The sequence below is a fragment of the Camelus ferus genome, chromosome 31 (assembly GCF_009834535.1).
Source record: "Camelus ferus isolate YT-003-E chromosome 31, BCGSAC_Cfer_1.0, whole genome shotgun sequence".
Lineage (NCBI taxonomy): Eukaryota > Metazoa > Chordata > Mammalia > Artiodactyla > Camelidae > Camelus > Camelus ferus.
This window is the reverse complement of record NC_045726.1, coordinates 12517840-12540624: the sequence shown is the minus strand read 5'-3', so window position 1 is coordinate 12540624 and position 22785 is coordinate 12517840. Positions and strand designations below refer to the sequence as shown.

The following is a 22785-nucleotide window of genomic DNA, read 5'->3' as shown; positions in this document are numbered from 1 at the left end:
AAATAAAAATAAATAGAATTCGGAAATGAAACTAAAATGGAAAATTCTGTTTATTAAAGGCAATACTGGCAAGATTAAAAATAATAATGAACACATTGGACAATATTAATGATACTTTCTTAATATTAGCTAATATAAAATCCATATTCAAACGTTCAGATTTCAAAAAAGTCCCATTAAACCATCTTGTGAGGCACACCGACACACATCCCGACATGCACAGTTTATCTCATGGTAAATGTGATTTCATCCCTTTGCTTCTGACTGAGCACCTAGTTTTTTGCCTGCCCACCTATGAATTCTGTGTCTTTATAATAAAGTCCTAATTTTACATTAAACTTGAAATCGAAATAGCCCAAACTAATGGATTCCTCACATTCAACAAATACAAACTTGCCCTCGACTCTCCATCCAAGCTGCCCCTCTTCAAAAGACACCCCTTCCAGTTAGTGACACAGTTAAACCAACCAGAAACCTGAGGTGAATCTAGACTCTTCTCTTTTGCCTCCCTTGTCAATCTCTAAGCCTTGTAGATTCTAGCAGGTAAATATCCTTTGAAATTATCTACTTTTTACTATTCCCTCTGCCTACAGCCATGAGTTCTCCTGCTCCATTAGCTATAATAAGTAAGCCATCTAAAATATCATACCTACTTCTGCACTTTTCTGCCTAGATCTTTTGCTTCTCTTTACGCTGAAGATAAAGTCCTAATCCTCTTAAGTGACTTAGTAGACTACGTATGATTTGGCTTCTTCCTAACTTTTCATTTCTCTCTTCTCTTCAACTTATGCTTGATTTTCTGGCAACATTGAGCTTCTCTTTGTTCCTGTTCCTCAAATGTGCCAAGCTTCTTCCTACCTCAGGACCTTTGCATGTGCTATTTCTTGCCCTTGACTCATCCCTTCAATGTCCCTGACATGGTCACTGCATTTCTCATACTATGATGCTTGTAATACTCAGTTACATTTGCTTGATTTTCTTCTTTGCTCAGCTTTGTCTTCCACGAGAGCACCTCTATCCTGTGCACCATTGTACTTTGTATATAATCACTGTCTTTGAAATAGCAGCTGTTGAGTAAACGAATAAACAACAAACTAAAGAAATGTCCAAGATATATGACTAATAACTATGAATCCTTAAATTATAAAGAATTCTTAGGAATCATAAAGCAATAAAATACCACGAAAGAAAATGGTGACAGGACATAAATTAGAAATTCCTATGCAAATGTGAAAATAACTAAATAAACAAAAAGAAAAGATTAATTCCAATGATCATCAAAGAAAACAATTTATCCCAATAGGTTATCATTTCCTTATTTGAGAGGCTGTTATTAGTGGCGATGTCTAAGGCAAAGAAACAAGAACCACTATAAATTTTGGGTAAAATTCCAAGTTTCTACTTCCTTTCTTCAGCGTTATCTGGCAATACTTACCAAAAGCTTTACAGGTTTTCTATGCTGTGGACAATGCAATTCTAACCATAGCGAATGCGCCAAATGAAATTTCTAATATAGATGTAGATTAAATAAGTTCACATTGTTGCGTCATAAAATACATACCGTAAAAGAACATTTATTGGAATGAGAAGTGCTCATGGTCATTTTTTTTTTTATGTGAAATTGTGTACTATAAAACAGCACACGCAAAGCTGGTAAAAATACACGAACAGAAAAATCCATGGGGGTGAGGGGTGGAACTTCAGGGCCATAGAATAACTTGTATGTTTCTGGACATGGGGAAAATGTACCTTTTTTTTCCCATTTTATTTTATAACTAGAAAAAAAGCCATTAAAATTTTTAATTAAAAATAACTTGAAAGCAAAATCCTCCAGATAAATTCAGCTTTATCAGTATTTATTATTTTGCCTTGGAGGGACGGCTGGGCTGCTGGGTAGACTGTGAAAAATCTGTGATTTTTCCCCTCCACCCACCACGCTAGCAACGCACGCTAAAGGAGCACACGCTCACATCACATGATGGATGCTGTTTTTCAGGAAACTTACGAAGAAGAATTGTTGTATGAAATCAGACTAAACAGAAAAACTCTAATTCTTCACCTTCTAAAATCAAGGTAAGTTCTATTATGATTCAACACCTTGCAGATGTATGAGTCTACAGGATCCCATAAAAAACTTCTGGTGAAGTGAATTCTTCACGTCCTTGTTATCTGTGCATAATCCGAATTCTTACTCTTCTGATGCAAGCCCATCTCATTTCAACAGCTTGACAACAATTGCAGACACTGTTCTCCAGGTCCTAAATGACTCCTTATTTGGGATACTTGGAGCTCTTTGAACGTCTTGTTCTCACTCTGAGAGTTCAAGCCTTACTTCTTTGTGAGTCAGTGAAACAAAAGAAATTTGAAAAACCATAGTTTTTAAAGTGACTTCTAAGTTATTGAAAACAGATACCATACCACGTTCTGTTGGAGAGTAAGCTAAGGACTGGGAAGAATTTAATTCATCAAGTTATTTTGTGTAAGATAAATAATTCGAATGCCTTTCATTTTCTTCATTGATTCTCTTCACGACCTTTGTTTCTGCTGTTGCTGAATTTCTGCTGTTCTTTGAGCCATTCCTACACACAACGCTTTGCCTCCCAGCCCTAAACATTAAAATCATGAAGGACAGTCAGACTTTAAGTAAAACAGAAGGATAATTCTGTTGACGAATTGAGGCTCTGGCCTATTAGCTAAAGACAAACAAAAAGACAAAACAAACAAACAAGAAACCCTCCTTCCACTCTGAGTATCCCATTGGACAAATATGCAGAACTATAATAAACCTAGTAACAAACTATGTTGATAATTTATTCAGTATCTGCACATTCTAACATTCTCGGGATGGAAGGAAGCGAATGTTTATTGAGTAATTCCTATGTGCCTTTCCTCAAAATTAGCTCTTAATCCCTACAATAGCCATATGAAGCAGATATTATTTTATTTCCATTTTACTGCAGAAGAAGCATAGGTTCACTGAAATAATAACTTGTCCAGGTCATAACACACATGATGATGCTAATATACTAACTCGGATCTGCCTGCTTTCAAAATTTCCCCGTGCTGCCCAGGCTTCAAGTATCCAGTCTTATTATATTAGCCATCTTTCATTCTGCCCATCACCCTGGAGTGGTCTGTTACAGAACTGCAGACGTGCAAAGCATTTTAATCTGAAGTTGGTATTTCCAACAGGTAGCGTTACCGTAGTTCCCTCGGCTCCATGAAGGAAATGAATTCAGTGCCTATCACAGAGCCTCCTAAATCTGTGAATATTCATCCTGTGACTTTTCCTTCATTTTCTGAACTGTGCCTTTTAAAGAGTGAAATTTTATAATTTTGAAGAACTTTTGTCAATTCTTCCTTAATGGTAATTGCTTTCTGTGACCTGTTTTCTTCTAAAATTTTCATGGTTTTAGCTTTTAGTTTCTGTCTATTATTATCTTGAATTTGTCTGTGTGTGTGTGTGTGTGTGTGTGTTTAATTTACAGGCGGGTCAACTGTCTTTCTTTGGATTGGGTTGCTTTTGCATTTTTGTGCAAAATCAAATGACTATTTCTGGGCTGTCTGTTTTATCCTGTTTATCTACTTTTCAATCCTTAACTATGAATTTACTGATGGTTGCACAGGTTGCTTAGAGATTTTCATCTGCAAAGGTTGGCTGCTTTCTTTCTTTCTTTCTAGTCATTATTCCTTTTATTCCTATACTTTATTGCAATGGCTAGGAGCTCCAGTACAATCTGAGCAGAAATAGTACGTGTTGGCACCCTCACTTTATTCCTCATCTTAAGGGGAAAGTGTTAATATTGAATGATTAATATAATATTGCCAGTAACTTTGTCATTGGTGTACTTTAATAGATTAAGATAGTTGCCTGAGAAGTTTGCTGAAAGTGTTTTGTTTGCATCTGTTGACATGTCCATGTGGTAATTTACACTGATTGATGTTTGTTGTTTTTAGAAAGTTTGATAGAATTCATGAATGAAACGATCTGTGCCTTGAGGATTTTTTTGTGTGTTTGTGCGGGAAAGAGGTTTTATAACTACAAATTCAATTTTATTAAGAGAGGGTTGTTCAGATTTTCTGTTTCATTTTGTGTCAGTTTTAAACTATCATTTACAAGGAAAATGTGTATTTCATGTAAGTTGTCAAAGTTTGGGTATATAATATTTCATAATCTCTTATTAGTCTTTTAATGTCAGAGTACCTTTAATGATAACCCTTTTATAATTTCTAATACTGTAATTTAAGTTCCATCTATTATTCTTGACAAATCGAAAGAAGTTTATCAATTTGTTGATCTTTTCCAGTAGCTAAAATTTGGATTTGTTAATTATTTCTATTGTTTATTTCACTGATTCCTTCTATTATCTTCTATTATCCTTCTATGATCTATCATCAAGTTTGCTAACTCTTCTCTATCAATTCCATTCTTATTTTAAACTCAAGACAGTGAAACTTCTCATTCAGGATACTTTTCAATTAAAATATTTTCAATTTATTTTTTCTCTGGTGACATTTCATCTTTTTATACATTTCAAGCATATTTTATTTTACCTGTTGAGCACGGTTACATAACACCTGCTTTAAAATCCTCACTTGTAATTTCAATCTCTGGATTATCTTGAGGTAGATCTCTTGTTGATTATCTTATCTGTTAACAACAGTTCATATTTTCCTGTTTCTTCATATGTTGAATAAATTTAGATTGCATTATGAACAATTTAAATGAAAAGGGGTAAAGGCTTTGTATTCTGTGTTCCTCTGAGGAGATTGAATACTTTGTTGAACTCGAACTGAGAAGTGTCTTTTGAATGGCAGCTCAAATTTCATTACAGCTATGTTATTCTTAGCAGTATTTACTTATTAAACACTGCTAATAGGTCAGATACTGTCTTAGGAACCAGAGAAACATACATTTAAAAAAAAAAAAAAAGGTCCCTTCTTTAAAGTAGCTTACAGGTACACTTAAAGATAGTCATGATAACCTTTTAGGGGTAGGCAAATAACAACCAGCGAACCAAATGTGACCTACTTCCTATTCATATATGGCCCTCAAGCTAACAATGATTTCTCAGTTTTAAAATATTTGAGGTGAAGATAAAATTGAGCAAAACTAAACAAAGGACATGCAACAAAGGGTGTGTGTAGCTCACATAGCCTAAAACGTTTATCATCTTGATGTTTAGAGAAAAAGTTTGGTGGCCTCTATAATCATGATAAAAATGTAGGAAACATGAAAATGGAAATCATTTGAGGTGTGAAATACACAGAGAGGAAGGAACCTCAGGGTCTCCCTGGAATCAGGAAGGGTGTTTTGAGCTGGTTTTTGAAGTAGTTCTGGAAGTTTGTCATGTTAGAGGTGGGACCAAGAAGCGAGTGGCCAGGGGTGGTCTAAAGGAGTAACAGAAGCATCATTGCATTCAAGGACATCGTGAGCACTCTGCTATTTCTCTGTACTTCTGTTTATATCTTGAACTCGGTGGTAGCAACTCGTTTCCTTTAATTCATTAAAATCCATTAACATGCTTACTCCTGCAATCAACCAAGTGATCACTGAAACATTAAGTCACTCCTAGTTCGGGAACATCATGACCATACAACACTTTTAAAATTCTATAATTTTTATGATTTTTCAGGTCAAAATCATGTATTACACCTACTTAGGCTCTATTTGTTTTTTTCATCATATGTTACTTTTCAATATTCACACAAAATATTTCTTTTTTTTTTTTTAATATTTCATTTGAGGGAAACACTGGTGTCCAGTTGTTATCTTGGTTAGTCCTTAGATTGAATGGGTCCTACCAATGGCAAAAATACTATGTGATTATAAATGTGTTGCAATTATGCTATACACATTTTTTTTAGACTTAAAATAACATTAAGCATAACTGACAATTGTCTACTGGCCCAGCACAATGATATTAGACCTAATTATTAAAGGATGGAATTCCAAATAATTCTACATAAGTTCTTAAAATTAATGTATTTTGATTTATTAAAAAAAAATCAGGCTATGGATTTTCACTTCCAAACAAACCAAGAAGACATATTTTTCCCTATTCTTTCCACTAAGTACAATCACATATCACGTCAATTGATGTAGAGGAAAGCTTTTGACAAAATTCAACATTCCTTTATAATTAAATTGCAGAAAACTAGGAATATAGGGCAATGTCCTCAACTTGATAAAGAATATTTATAGAACCCTAGAGCTAACGTCATACTTAACGATGAAAGACTGAACGCTTTTCTCCTAAAATCAGGAACCAGGCAAGTATGTGCAGCCTCACCACTGCTATTCAACCACGCATTACCAGACGGTCCAGTCAGAGCAACAAGGCAAGAAAAGGGAATATAAGGCCTATAGGTTGGAATGGTAAAAGGAAGAACAATTTCCTACTTGATACGATTGTGGTTTGCATAGAAAACCCCAGGGAATCTACCAAACACACAAACAAGCAAACAAAACCGCCACCTAGAACTAATGAGCTCAGGATATATCATACAGAAGACAATTAAATTTCTATATGTTAGCAACAAACACGTGGAAACTAAAATTCAAGAAGGTCCTACTGCATAGCACAGGGAACTATGTTCAACAGGTTATAATAACCTGTATCGAAAAAAAGTATATATATATATATAAAACTGATTTACTATGCTGTACACCAGAAACTAACACAATATTGTAAATCAACTATATGTCAATAAGAAAAGAATGCTAAAAAATAAAACACTATTTGCAATCACTCAAAACAGGGAATAAAACATTCAGTTATACATCTGAGAAATATACACAAGACTTGTACACTGAAAACTATGACCATCAAAAACAAGTAAACAGAGTCTTATTATGTGTTAACAGTGAGAAGGCTCAACAGAGCAGACCTTCAAGACTAGTGTTTCTGCCATGAGTTGCCAAAGTCGACATTTCAGGGGAAGAGAAAAACCAGTCATTTCCTTTCTTGTGCTTCTGCTCTGCTGGAGGACTCATGTCCTGAGGCAGTTGAAATACGCAATGCTAGTTCCCAGGCAGAAGGTACCCACAGGGTTCGATATGGGGGATGTGGGAAAGCAGGGTGCTCTTTTGATTACTCAGAATTTTATCAAAAGGATAACACTTGTGCCAAGAAAAGACTATAAACAATTATGTGAAAATATTTGCAGTGGTTGTCGCTTGATGATGAGATTTCAGGACAATATGTTTTGTACTTTTCTATGTTTCCTAAATTGCCTTTATCTAAATATATGAGTGCTGAATTAATGTGTTAAGACATATGTATCATGTGTATATATGATATATAAGTCAACTATATTTGTGTGTATCAAATATATTCATGATACATATGATGTGTATATCATATATACATAATATATATAGACATGTGTTAACACAACTGCTATATATTTAAATTATATATATGATATACATATTTCTATATGAGGCACATATCACAAATGTTTGCATTAATTTCTGCATTTTTACTTAGATAATAATTTCTCTAGGTACTTCTCAAAATGATGCCTTGCTAAAACTGCCAGGATCTTTTTCTGTCTCTTTAACAGTCTTTACCAAGCCGTGAAATCTTGGCAGAAAGGCTTTCCTGTGTGTGGAATTGATTCTGCTTGTCTGTTATTAGCATAAGAGGGTCTTGGTGAGAATTTTTCTCACATAATAGGCTTTATCTGTTAACTGTATTAGAATGAGCAAATCTCACGGCCTCTCTGCCCTCTTTTCCAGGGAGTTCCTAGCCTCAAATTACAGTGAGACGTACTACTCCAAAAAAGAGGAGGCGATCACTCAGCATCCTCAGACCATGGTATCTTACGGAACTTTACTACGTCTCTTCTCTCAAACTATCACTTCCTTGTGTGACTATGACACCCCGCCCTAGCTTTGCAGGCAGCTTCAGAACGTGTTACATCAGAAATTAATCCTGCATCGCCCACCATCACCGAATGATCCTAGAATAGAGACTGTAGCCCTCTGAACTCTAAAGAAGGCTGATCACTGCCTAACAAGCAAATCAGTGACTGCTGATGTATTTTCCTTTACCGCACTGACTTCTATGTACCCCAAATGGTGTTAAGTCTGGAGGAATGATAAAGCAAAAGGATTAAACTTAAGGACATGAAACAATTTAAAAATCTCCAGCTAACTGACCCTCTTGTGAGTCGCATCCCCTGCCCAGTCCCTTTGATGCACCAGAAGCATCCTCTCCTTCATCCTGCAAACGAATTGTGGTTCATTTATCCTCAACATTATTCCAGTGGATACAAGTTCTATTTTTATAACCGTATTCTCCTTTCTTAGAACATCCCCACTGCAGTCTTCTAGCCAAGGATGATTTTTTTTTTCACCAAGTATATACTTTTAAAAACGTATTCCCTCTCTTTAAGGCAGCTGTCAACTATGAAATCTAAGTCATCATGCAATCTTTGTAAACTAGAACTAGGGGAAAACTGGGTAACTTACTTGCAGGGAGTGGTTGTTAGTCTGTGAGGGTCTGAGGTCCAGGGCCGTGGAGAGTGTCACACATGGCAGGAAGTGCACAGATGGAATTGATGCAAAGAATAATTACTTGATGGAATCACCATGGACAAAGCACCAAGTAGGGAGTGATAAAGATACCAACTTGATCGAAGCAGGAAGGCAGGAGCGAAAAGCATGAGGGCACCTGGTTGGAGGGTGAGACCTGATTTTTGTGATGATCAAAAACTCTGACTTGACTTCATAGGCAACTGGTGAAAATTTATAATAATAGCACAGGAGGGGTAGTTCGACAGAGATTTTAAGATGGATTAAAGGAGTAACATTTCCAAGAAAAAGGAGCACATTTCTGCAGCTCACATCATCCGGTAACAGACTATTAAGTCTGTGAGGGAGGAATCCATACTCTGCTTTACACAAAGTAATCACGCAATTAAAATAAAAGCATTCTAAAGTCATTTCAAAATTCTCCAGTGAGAGAATTCAATGAATGAATGCATGACCGAATGAATAAATGAATATGTGTAATCTGTGAAAATGAAATAATGCTATCTTGTGAACATAAAAGATGTAGATATTAGTATTTATGGAATATCGATATATGTACTTATGTCACTGTCCTCTTCATCTATTTTAGGATCACTGTTTCTACCAAGGATCCATCATACATGAATTAGATTCCGCTGCCAGTATCAGCACATGTAAAGGTCTGAGGTGAGGCACCTTATTTTTCTTCCTTTATCTATTTTCCCATGACATTTCAAAGACATTCATTCACTTCTTTTTCTTAAGAACCCTTAAAATTAATGGCAAAATTAATAGAAAATTAATGAAAATTAATAGAAAAGTTAATGGAAAGAAGCTATATTTTCAGCATTACTGTCCATCCTGGTCCATTGGTAACGTTCATTTTCGACAAAAAGACATCTAATTCATAGCCTTAAGCAAGACAGGTTTTTCAATACATGATCGAGGGACTCAGAGTTGGAGACCACTGGAAATCATCCAGCCTGTCCTTTCGTGGTACAGATCAGGACACCACAGTCAGAGACTTGCTCCTGAGCATTCAATTTGCTAGTGGTTGAACTTGGTCCCAAAACCAGGCTTCCTGACTCCTAGTCCTATGAATTCCCACCCCAACACACCACAACGCCTCACAGCTTGTTGCTAAATTAGGTGACGTTTCCAGTCTCTAGAAAGTAAAAAAGTCAGAAGGAAAGCCTCTGTAAGTTCTCTCTAGGTCTTGGACTCAAGGACAAAGGAGAGAGATGTGGGGAGGAAAACATGGAAGAACAAGAAACTTGCATCTTCCCTTATGAGAACTTTATTTGAGTGGTTCCCAGTATTTCGAAGAATGAGAAACTCTTTAATGACAAAATTACCCCAAAATAGTGTCTGTACTTTCGCCTATTGACTCTATGGTTAATGCATGAAGGACATAAACATTCACAAAATCTCTGCCAGAACTCTGAGCCTTGCCAGGGGTCCTCAACCCCAGGTGGGAATTGTTGCTCTAACCAAGCTTCAAAGTAGAGATTGGGCCATCAAACTTCTGAAAGTCCAGATGAGTTGACTTTCAGAAAATTTATTGAGTCAAAGGCCACATCTGGCTACATGCTCATAAGGCTTTGACCTTACAGTTTCCCTTCCTTAAAAAGGCAAAGTCCATAAAAGGAATCTGAATAATACTGTGTAGTGATGTGGTGGTAAAATGGAATAGACCTTGAATATACATCGTATGCCCAATTTCCACAGGGGGTTCTTCAGGGTGTATGACCAAAGGTTCCTCATTGAACCAGTGAAATATTCAGATGAAGGCGAACATCTGGTGTTCAGATACGACCCCAAGATGCTGTATGCTGTCAATCATTCTTGTACAGAGCTCAATTTTACCAGGACAGCTGTTCCAGAGGATAAGGCTAAATCCACGGAAGACTCCAAAATGGAAGTGAGTGCTTTGTTTTTAAGTCATCTCTATTCCAGATAAAGTACCTCTTAATTTCTTTCTGATCTCAAGAGAGAGATTATGAGCCCAAATAATGAAATGTATGTGCCAAGTCTGACTCTTCATTGTCTGAAATCTGAAGTATCCAACCTTCGTTTTTGTTATCTATTTAGAAAGAGCTCATTCACTATGGTAAAACTCAGTTTGTCTCACCAATTTCAAAGAAGGAAGATATTTACCACCCTACCTATAGATTTATAGCATTAGGACCCTACGTGGTTGGAAAGAATGAAATTTACATCTTGAAATTCCTCCTAGAAACTGTCTTTCCTTTCCTTGTATTTCCTGCTACTTTTGGGGGCAGTGGAGGGAGTTGCTGACGATAAGTCAGTTTCCTCCCCTCTCATCAAGCCAAATATTCTGATTATTAAGATGGGACGTCTAGTGGAATGATTGCACAGTGGCAGTCCTCTGTGTTTTAAGCTTTCCTATACTGGTTTATAGTATCTTAAATTCCCACTAGATGTAGCCTTTAAGATCTATGAGTGTTCACCTTTTTCACACCTCCATGGTCCAGACTGCGTCTGAAGTTTACTAGGTGCCTAACAGATTTGTTTTAATTGAATCAATTAGTCAATCAATGATTGCTCAGTTCAGAAAAGAATGACCGAGTGAAAAATTTGAACGGCTCTGGCTTACACTCAGAGAATATGCATGTAACCTGAGTGCACGGCACTGACAGCTGAACACTTCCTGGTACTGGCGTTTCACAAAATGAAACATCTGTAACAAGCAACTTTCACACGTTTCCTTTGAATTGAGACTGCCACAAAGCGGGGGGTTGGCAGACAGAAGAGGAGTAGAAGGAAGACAGTCAGTCCTGTGAGAAAGTCCTAAGCCTTGCTCTCAACTATAGATGGGTCGGTTTTTAAATGAGCTTACCTAGTAGCATTTACTTTGTAAATGAAAAAAAAAAATTAAATGTTAAAAACTGGATTCATAATTCTTTATTTACAACTCATATTTAATCCTGAAAGCCTAAACAAAGAATGGAAGGATACTAAAGTATGGAACATTGTTTCAGGTTTACTAAAATCTGATGCACGGGGTCCCATGTCTTCCTAATAGAGTGGGTTTTATTTAGAGAAAATTCTAGAATTGTTAGACATACTTCTGAACCTCACCTTCCTGTATCAATCATATTAACATTTCTTACCTTGGAGATTTTAACTTCAAACGTTAAGATAAAAGATATTAACCATTATTCATTCAATTTTCCCTGCATTTCCAGAGCATCCATAAAGAAAAGTATATTGAACTATTCATTGTTGCCGACAATAACGTGGTAAGTTTTCAGATAAACATTTGCCTTCCATTTAGCCTTATAAAACTATAGTTGTGATTTTAAGAAAGAGAAAATAGTATTTTAATAAGGATTCCATTCTAGGTTCAACATTCTGTTTTTTAGCTTCCCCAAAACAGACATGTATAAGAGATGATGAGGGCCTTTGGTGGTACAGCGGACTGAGCCAAAGTAGAATCCGCGTCCCCATTATGAACATATGGAAATAATGAACAACTTACAAAAAAAGTGAAAGTATGTTCACAATCTATGCTTGAGTTCAAAAGAAAACACAGGAAATCCCCAAGTGCTAAAAATGAGAGAGAGAATCTGCCAAAACAGTAAATAAAATCCAAAGGGCTTGGAGACACACAAGACGTAGAACATATTGCGTAAAGCCCAGAGCTGCCCCATCCCTGGAAAGAGAACTGGAAAAGCTCTCTATTGAAACTGCAAAGGGAAAGGAAGCGTTCTTCCTGCCCGCACTGGTGGGCAGGGAACATGCTGTGCATGAGAAAGCAAAAGGCTGAAGCCTGGTCATGCGCTGAGGTGGGCACGACGTTCTACTCTTCTTCAGATACAGCAATGCCAAGCCAAGCTTCCAGCACAAAAGCTGGTTAGTAATTTGGAAAATTCCTAGACCCCAAGTCAGAAAGACCCTATAATCACAGTCCAAGATGAAACTAATCACGCGAGGAAGACTCAAGCAATATAATGGAAAGGAGGTCCTCCAGGACTGGGGAATCAGGCAGTGCTGTATCAGATTACACACTTTACAACAGGGTATAGAGAAACAGGCAACAAAAAATAACGAGGTTATGGGGTAAGACGGGTTTTTTGGTTTTTTTTTAACTTCTCTATCAGAAAATTTTAGGTTAATTCAGAATAAATTTAACATAGAAAAGATTTGAACCACATAAATACAGGTTTGAGCTAATCAATTCATAGGATATCCTACACCCACAAAATAGACACTATGCATTCTCTTCAAATGCAAACAAAACATTTTCCAAAATTAAATTGATATTTGACCACAAAGGAAGTTAAAAAAAAATTGGAATTTAAAAATAGATATGATAAAGACCACTTCTTTTTCTTTCTAGTCACAACCAAATGATAAGTTATGATAAAAAAAAAATTGTTAAACTAAACTTCTAAAAAAATCACCAGTTTGGAAACTAAAAGCAAAGTACATTGACAAATATTAATTTACTGCAGAAGTAAAGTGTGACATTATGAGATATTTATAAGCGCAGAAAGAAAATATTAGTATAGACAAAATTTTTTAGATGCAGATGGCATAGCAGTAGTTAGAAGGATATACTGTAGATAAACATTTCTATTAAAAAATAAATTTTATTTATTAAAAATCTTATTTAAATTTTATTTAAAAAATTTTGCTTAAGAAATTTTATTTGCTATTTATTATTAATTTTATAAACTAAGAACCTAACTGGAAAACTGAAAACATGAAACACAAACTAAAACCAAAAAAGATAGAAGGAAAAAAATAATTTTAACTGTGAGTAAAATTAATAAAAGTCACAAGCCAGAATGAAACAAAGCCAAAAGCTGGTCCATTGAAAAGATAAATGAAATAGAAAAGCTTCTGACACTATTTATTAAAGAAAAAAAAGAAGTACAAATAAAATTAGAAATAAAAGAAAAATATAACTATAAATAAATAAAACTATAAATAAAGGTTACATATTATTAAAAATATATGTACAACCTTGTGCCAATAAATTTATGAGTAGAAGCATGTAGTGTAACATTACCAAACTGACTTGAGAAAAAACTAGGAAACCCCAAAAAGAATATAACAAAGTTTTTAAATTAAATAAGTAGTCCACAATCTAGTAACGAATAAAGACACGAGGCTCAGATGAGTTTAAAGACAAATTTTACCAAAATTTGTTATAACAGACAACCCTATCTTCTACGAATTCTCTTGAAGAATAAGAAAAGAGAAACATTCTTCACACATTTTATACAGTTATTATAACCTTCGTATTAGTTATCTACTGCTGTGTAACAAACTACCCAAAACTTAGGGTGGGTCATTTATGCAGTTGCAGTGGTGACCATGTGGAGGCGCCACTGGGCTGGCTGGCTGGTGCAAATTGGCCTCTGCCACTTGTCTGGTACGTACTGTTGGGTTCGGCCCACGTGTCTCCAGTACGCAAGCCTGTGGTTTTCACATCATAGCTGGGCGTCAAAACATCAAGAGAGAGTCCAGGCTTCAATGCACAAGAGCTTTTCAGGCTTCTGCCTATAGGATATTTATTAACATCTCTTGAGCCAAAGTAAGTCCAGTTTGGCCAAGCCTGGAACCGGTGTTGGAGAGACCCACACACGTGTGTAAGTACCTGGCAGAGTGACTCCTTAAGGGTCATCATCGTAACTATGAGGACGTGGATAACAAATCCAGACGAGAAAGTAAAATTACAAGCCAAGTTCACTTACCAATACGACTGCAAAATTTCCTAAAAATACTTGCAAACCCAGTCCAGCACATATCAAAAAAAGTATGCATAACAATGGAAGTTTATTCTAGTAACTCACTGGATTTGATAATTAAGAGGACATTTATGGACCTATCAGGGATAGTTTCGAGGGAATAGTGGCATTGAATCAATGAGTAGTAGGTCGAGGAGTGAGTGGGACACGAAAGTAGGAAGGATTCTGATGTAATAACTTTGAGGTATTTAGACATTTAAGATGACAGGACAGCAATGGAATGTTTCTAAGGATACTCATAGGATTCAGAAAAGGCATGTTTCTTTTTATTTTATTATGAAAGAAGCTTGACCATTTGCATTTATTCCGGCAGGATAGCTTACGTTATTTTCAGGTGTATTTTATTAGGTCTAAATTGCTAATGCTGAGAACAAGCCCAAGCAGGGACTCCATCTGTAAAAAGAAAAAAAGACAAAATAAGCTGGAGCAGAAGACTCTGCTTTGTCTTCTTAGCCTTTTCCTGGAGAAAATGGGAAAACCACAGTTTCTTGCCTGCTTCCATCACATTTCTGGTTCCAGGATGATCATGACCAACATGGACACAGGAGGACTGATAAAGTTGCCTTTTTTTTTTTTTCAATGTAATGGTTGCCGTGGAGTTTGAATAAGTTATGTTTCATCAACATGATACACGTGGATTCTAAAAGATGCTTATCAGTTGGTTTAATAAATCAATGTAGTGCAATATACTATGATGTGAAAAGGGAACAGAGTTATAAAGAAAACTGTAAAGTAATGCCAAGCTGAAGCATGTCTTTAGAAACTGCTCTATCTAGTTATTTTATATTAACAAGAAAAGTATTTTTGCAGAAGTTGCCCAGATATTTGAGCTCACTGAAAGGAAGGCCAATGATTTTTTTTTTCTTTGAAATAGCTCATGACGGGAATAATTTTGTTGAATTTTGATCCAACTCATGATTGATAAATGTTGATCTGATGTTTATATTTCCAGTATCACAGGAATAATCATCCTCTCGATAAACTGAGGAGTCGAGTTTGGGGAATGGTCAATTTTGTCAGCATGGTAAGATATGATACAGTTTGAATCGAACCAAAAACACAATGGAAAGAGACTTTTAGGACAGACCTCTGCAGGATTTTTGTGGTAATCCTGACATTGAGACAGCCCAAAACACAAACATTCACCAAGTAGAACTAATTAGCAAAATTCGATTTTCAAAAAAATCACAGAAACAAATAAATCATAGTTCTGAGTTTTTGGTTTCTAAGTAAATGACATTTAATATTTAAATAAGTTTCAAATGTCGGTCACTAATCACAAAATTTATAAAGCAAGGTACAAAGATTTGAATGCCCATCGCAAATAAATCTAATCCACTATCTTAAATCACTGTTCCATGACCCTGAATGGCAAAAAAAGTCTTTCAAGCTATAATTTATTGCCCAATTATTTCAGTAAATATTTCAGTAAAACGCACTAAGAGGATTCATTTGTCTAACGTGGAATGAACTATAGCCCATTCAAAGAAGCAATACTGTGAATTGTACACATCTTTTTAAAAAAGAAAGACACTGTAAGAAAAAACTGCTCTAGGTCAGTGTTTTTTCATTCACCAGCTAAGGGACATCTGATCTCTTTCTAGTTGTTTACTATAATCTTTGGGGTTCTGAATCAGCCCTGAATGTGCACTGAATTCCTTGGTTAGGTGAGGCCACCCAGTTTTGCTTTGCAGACGTGGGGGAAGCCACGGGGTGACCTCTCTGTTCAAGTTTCACTGTACTCATTTCTGTAGAGTGGGCTATGTGGCTTCCCGTGGTTAGCACCCCTGGTTGGACAGCCTGAAGTCTCTATTCAGCAAGGAGTGAAGGTACAAATTAGGTTCCCTGCCTGGGCACAGCCAGAGAAGGCAGCTCTGTAAAACTGATGGAGCTCTTTGTTTGTTGTCTTAACTCCAGCTGACCCACCCTCCAGGTTTCCCAGCCGAGCAGGATCACTGGCTATGCTTGCAGACTTTCGTCTCTGTCCACCCTTCTCTCAGCTCCAGCACTGCTGGGCCACACAGCTGTCAGGTGTTTTCACCAGCCCTGCTGGGCAGACTGGGGCTGCAAAAGTAGTCCCCACAGTGAGTGGGGCTGTCTCAGCCTCCTTGCTGGGTCGGGATGGGAAGGTGATGCCCCAGGGCACTCTCAGTTTCCCAGACAGGCTCTCTGGTTTGGAGAGGCCGAGAGCTACCACCAGGCTTGCTTCTAAATGAATCCCCCTGTCTGGGCATCAGTGGAGAGCATCCAAGCCGAGTACCGGCTTTGCTCTGGGGGTGCTCTGTTCTATGCACCCATCTCTCAGTTCAAGCTCTGCTTCTCCTGTTTCTTATATTTTGCAATTGTCTTTATTACTACACCAGCCTTGATCCAAATATAAGATTCAACCTCTTTCCTTGGGTTTCCATCTCCAAAACTGTTGCACATTGCTGAACTTTTATTACAAAAGACTTTCAGTTCAGACTGGGGGCTCACATCACAAACAATTTAAAGCAACACAGTGGGAAAGTGCCTGACCTTTCCCATCAGAGCTCCTCTTGCTGGCCCTTTAACCTCTACAGAACCCAAACTCCAACTTATTTCACTGCATCCTTTCTCCCTTTACTGTCATGATGTCTTCACCTCTTTTATCTCAGAAATTCCAAAGTTCCTTCTCTCCTAAGAAGAGTGAATTAACTCTTGACAGCCTTTCGAATATGTATATCCAAACCCACGCAAGCATTCTGTAGATAAACCATAGCTTTATTTTATAGCATATTTTCTCACTAGAAGAAAACACATGCATAGAATGACAATTTTTTGTCCCCATTTACACTGGCATCCAGTTTTATGAACCGAAAGCCCACTCATGAATACAGAGAGTCCAAAAGGGCCAAGGTTAAAAAAAAAACTTGCTCTGGGGGACCCAACTCATAAGGTTTGTTCCACAATAAAATCAGAGCCAAAAGGAATGGACATTTAGTACAAGTTTGAGATAATGATTTAACTAAAGGTCTAATTTTATATGACATTATAAGAAGCTAGTTCTCATGGTTACGAAAGGACCTTTTTGGGTCCTCATGTGGACACCTGGAATTTAATATTCATATTCTTATTATACCAGTTAAGAAAAGTGAAAAATTAACACAAGGTTATTGTTATAGAAATGATGTGAAATATTAAGCTTCTTCATAACCAGTAACATTCTCTATTCATATTTGTTGAGTGACTTCTCTATTTCTGTTTTTAACTCAGTGTGCATAGTTTATCATTCATTCATTCTTTCAACTTGCTTCACACTGGCTGTTATGAAATACAAACTTGATGTAACACATAGTTCTTTGTCTCAAAATCTTCATAACGTTTGCTTAAACTGTCTTCTCTTGTCCTGGCATCAAAATATCTATCAACTAGGTGTTTACAAAAGCAGATGGAAACGGAGGTGAGAAGGCTCGGGCTACAGCTGTTTCTGTCTGCTTTGAGGAATCACCGATAGGATTTCTTATACAACAAAGTAGTTCCAGAACTCAAACACAGGGAGCAAAGATGATAGCTAAGCTGCTGGGTTTTGAAAACAATGTTACCTCTCTAGAACCTTCTACAGAACCAACTCATGACCTAAAATAGAGAGACAAGTAAAGAGCATTCGTTCCATTGTGTGCCACCGTTCATAAACTCATGTTCTTGGTCAGATATCATCTCAAAGCTTTACTAAATTATTTATTCTAAACACAGCCTGAGCTTAGTGCCTGTAAAGCTTGTGATAGTTCAAGGGGAATCAGATATTTTTAGTCAAGTTTCTTTGTTGGTCATAGCAAGTCACCCAATATTCTGGAGAATTCACCCTACATTCTGTTTCAGTACAACTGTTTGTAAAATGAGGCCTGAACTTTTGCTTACATACTTCTCACATTAAAATTACCATTTTATGTAAAGGAATGTAGTCATGATAAAGGGTCTTTCCACAACTTGACATTGTGAAAAATTATTTCTCCTTTGAACAGCTTTATAAAACCTTGGACGTTCATGTGACGTTGGTTGGCCTTGAAATATGGACAAACGAAGATAAGATAGAAATAGACTCAAATATAGAAACTACCTTATTGCGTTTTTCCGCCTGGCAAAAACTGATCCTTAAAAAAAGGAAGAATTTTGATCATGTTATGTTACTCAGGTATGTAGCTGCTTTATCTTTCTGCCTATCTTAGGTGGATTACTAAAAAAAGAAAAGAAAACAAATGAAGAACCACCAAGATACTTTTTAAAGCAATTGACTTTTGGATGGTGCAAAGAGACAAAATGCTATGTGCAGGTACATAGAAAATTTCCAAATGCACTTGTAAATAATCTTTCTTTCTAATAATGATTACTACCAGAAAAGATAACCCTAAAATACCCATATTCCTGGCCAGGGTTCAAACGCCATCAGGTTAGCAAAGCACGTTTAGAATCCACTTACTTGACTTAGCATCCAGTACTGACTCCCTTCAGCCTTCCATGTTATGCAATTTCAGTTCTCCACTAAAGCCTACTTTTCTGAGAAAGCTCTTCATTTTCTGGTCCTCCTCCCTCAACAAAATATCCCCATCTGGTGACCAGCTCTTCAAGAGCATCTATATTCAAGATAACAGATAACTAATCTGCTAAATTAAACCTGCCACAGCTTTAATGTTCCCAAGTAAAGGGTTGGATTTACCTAGACTACAAGGTCATTAATTTCTTAAAGGGGGGGGGTATTTTTTTAAATCATTTTTGTTTTCAAAATACCTAGCTCCCTATTCAGCCTACAGGGAAAAAATGAATTATGATGGAGCTGATCTGACTCAGCTTCGTGTTTCACACAGTCCTGTTATCCTAAGGGGTGTGAAATTATGGAAGAGCAACTTTGGAGCAATGGAGTCTTCTAGCATCCCTTTGGACGTCCTTAAAGCTACTGTATAAGAGTGGTACCCACTTTACCTGCTTCAGCTACCTACAGTACCAGAGAGTCTGCTAAGGTCTACAAACACAGCCTGCAAATGAGCTTTCTAAGAGCATTACCTAAATGTTAACTTTCAGTCTGAACTCAGAACCGGGACGCTTCCAAGTCAGAGGTCATTCCAACCCTTTGGCAGGTAGATGAGTGAACTAGACTTCCAAATATCATTTCTGATTTTCACTTCCAGGATGGCCCATAACACATACTTCCAGGGGAAGTTTTCCCTGGCTTAGGTTCAGAAATTCATGTACTAGTATGCCCCTCAAATTATGGGGGGCAGGGGGTAAAGTAAAATGTCACCGTGACCTTCCTACTGCACATAGCCCCTTGCTTGTTCCTTGGATGCATGTCTTAAAATCCTTAATAAATCAGTCTAGGAATATTTAACTTGGTTTAAGTAGACAGTCTTTTACTTCCGTCAGTGTCTCTTATTCTGAGCAGTAGCTTCACACACCAACTGTATGTCTGCAAACAGGGATGGGGTGGATGGGAGATGCTACGAAATGTCTAACTGGAACCCATAGTTGGGTTCCTTATATGTCTTCCCTCTATATTCGCACAGATCTGGAAGTGATCAGATACCGTATATGGCATTACCGTGGTGTGACTTTTGGTTCTAAGTCACCATGAGCAAAGTCAGAATCTAGACTGTACTTTCTTTAGTGCTTCATCTCCAAAGGTGATGTTCTCCCAAGATCTCCGCATTCTAGGAAGACCAGAATGCTACATTCTTCCAAAATGGGTAGTCAAGTACCAAGACTTTAAAATAGAGGGACAGAAATATTTCAAAAGTGAAGAAATACAGCATATCTTCTTGATCAAAAAAGTTAAAGACTGAAAGGTCATCTAGCCTGACCACATTTTTTGTATCTGAAGCCTCTCTGTTGTGCTGTAAGTAGGGTCCTCCAGCCCACGGTAGCTCTCTTTAAAGTGCTCCAACTCTAAATGTTCTTCCTGAAAGCAAATCAAATTTGGACCCCTTTAATATACATATCGACACCTGTCTTTTTAGGTAATCCAGGAATAGACCTGTTTCCACACGACAAGTGTTTCAAATGTTTGATTATAGCTATCAAACCCTCTATGAGTTGCTATGGTTTAATAATTTTTTTTTAAACTTCAATCACAGCAAATTAACCATTGCATTGAATTCATTCACTATGTTGCATTTTCTCCTCTGAGCACTTTAAACCTTTTTTTTTGGTCTTTTAAGTGGTTTTATTTAAAGCTGACTAAAGTCGCGTTGAATGGACTCTAACCTTGTTTTCTGTTTTGTTTTGTTTTGTTTTGTTTTGTTTTGTTTTCAGAAAGTACTTTTTTATGATTTCAGCTTAAGATTGCATTGCCTTTTTCAGTGCCTCTAAAATAGCACAGGTTTAAAAATGAGCTTAAAAGCAGCTAAGGTCATCCTCAATTCCAGAATTCCAGAAAAAATAAAGGGCGCTTTTGTGTGCAAAGGCATTGTGGGGGTTCACTGCAATTCAGTCTTTGTGTTAATTAAACTAGAGCTTATTTGCATTTTGTTTATAGTGGGAAGTGGCTCTACACACCTGTGCAAGGAACGTCCTATCCAGGGGGCATGTGCCTGCCCTATTATTCCTCCAGTGTCGTTAAGGTGGGCTGTGTTTTACTTTTATGTTATATTGCTTAATCAAAAAGTTTACTTTAAATTTCTGTAATTCTCCGTGTCCTATTGAAAGGGACCATGGATGCATTCCATCATATATTCCCACCAAGATATGTCCCAATGAAACTGTTATGTTTCCTTTATTGAATGGGAAATATTTTATAAAAACTAGAGACAAATGATGAAGGTAAAAACAGTGCTGTTCAGAGTGGAAAAGAACATCATGTATGGATTAACATACAAAGACTAGAAAAGCTTTTGCATATTAAATATCATTACATAGAAGGACATGCAATGTTTACAAAATTTGATGTCTGGTTTAGCAAGTGAAGATAATTGTTCTTGTGCTGATAAGAAAGTGTATAAACCCCTTCGAGTATCCTGTCGAAATGGCGAGAAGACCTACAAACTGCTTGTTTACCTGATCTCTTCCCAACTCTCCATTCTCCTAGGAAACGCCAGATAACTCTATCTCAGATATCCTTTAAAGCATCAAGGTTTGGGTTGGATCTCTGCCTAGTTGTTGCTATGCTCCGCCCATCTTGCGAGACCTTGAACTTAAAAACTTACTGAGATGACTGCCTGATCTAGTATTCCTGAGGTTCTTTTTATAATTATCTCTTTGCCCCTGGTATTTGAGACACATAGATTTTGCATAATGGAGTCAGATGAATCTCATCTAGGCTGTCCACTCCAGTTATGACATTATAACCCATCCAGGACACATTTTAAACTTCATAAGAGTAAGATGAAATGACCAAATTAGGGGTGTGTTACCTTCAGAGTAACCTGATACCACACCCCTCTTTGGAAATTAATTGTTGTCATTAATATAGAGATTAAAACATGAAATGCAGCTAGGAACAGAGACAACAGTCCACTCTGCCTTGGGTTTTACATCACTGAGCTTCTGACTTTCTTCATAGTGGGAACTCCCTCCTGGTGCTTATGTAACATTATTGCCCAGTGTGAGAATAAATCGAAACCCTGAACCACACGTATTTTTATTTTTGAATAAACAAATTCAACTGAATATCTAGTCATAGAAGACAATCAGTAATGTTTAGTTTAGGCTGTAGGACTTCAATACATTTTAGCCACACATAAGGATGAGTCTCTGTAAGTCCAGCACTGACTATCACTGCACCACACACACAAAACATTTCAAAATGTTAGAGTTTGAGACATTCAAAAGGTTATTTGTCCAACCTCATTATACAATTAAATAAGTTAAGGTACAAGAGCGAAAAATAACTAAATCCACGACCTCTCAGATAAAATGCTAGTTAACCAGAAGCTAGAATCCAGGTGTCTTAGCCACTAGTTCAAAGCAAGCTGTGTACTACCGTGTGCTAACTGACAGCATTTTCTCATGCACATCTTTTTTGGCATCAGGACCTTCTGCCCGACCTAAACGTAGTTGCAAATAGAATGGCACATCAGCTGGGACATAACCTTGGGATGCAGCATGACGATGACCTGTGTCCCTGTACTTTGGGAAAATGCGTGATGGACAGCGGTGCCAGGTGAGGCTCAGAGCATAGACGATGTGTGTAAATGTTGGGGGAGTGGCTTTTGATTAAAACTCAATATTGTGGGTGTACGTTGTTATTATGTGGACTTTTCCTCATATACCTTGGAAGGTCTGTTATAAAACCAGGCATGGTAAAGAGTTTCCTACTTGGGGCTGAATCTGCCCGGTTGGTAGTGTCTCTCCTTTTGATATGGGGACAGAAATTCTAAGACTCCATCAGGACATATTGCAAAAGTGCATGACACTCAATGAGTCTTATAGCAAGGTGCTCAGGAGAGGAACGCACTCTCCCTGCCTTGTTTCATCATCTTTCAGATCAGCTCTCAGGTCCTCCTTCAATCTCTACTCAATTATTCTCGGCAAAAC

General features: G+C 37.1%; 1 protein-coding gene across 1 annotated transcript in view; it reads left to right on the top strand.

Annotated features, from left to right (window-relative positions):
• Window positions 1-22785, top strand: part of ADAM7 (ADAM metallopeptidase domain 7) — a 44943-nt gene that overhangs the window by 3234 nt on the left and 18924 nt on the right. The window contains exons 3-11 of the mRNA XM_006194011.1: window positions 1997-2073; window positions 7745-7823; window positions 9132-9208; window positions 10250-10442; window positions 11731-11784; window positions 15254-15325; window positions 18285-18454; window positions 20789-20873; window positions 22281-22411. Coding sequence (XP_006194073.1) covers window positions 1997-2073; window positions 7745-7823; window positions 9132-9208; window positions 10250-10442; window positions 11731-11784; window positions 15254-15325; window positions 18285-18454; window positions 20789-20873; window positions 22281-22411 — 938 coding nt within the window. The remainder of the gene's footprint in view (window positions 1-1996; window positions 2074-7744; window positions 7824-9131; window positions 9209-10249; window positions 10443-11730; window positions 11785-15253; window positions 15326-18284; window positions 18455-20788; window positions 20874-22280; window positions 22412-22785) is intronic.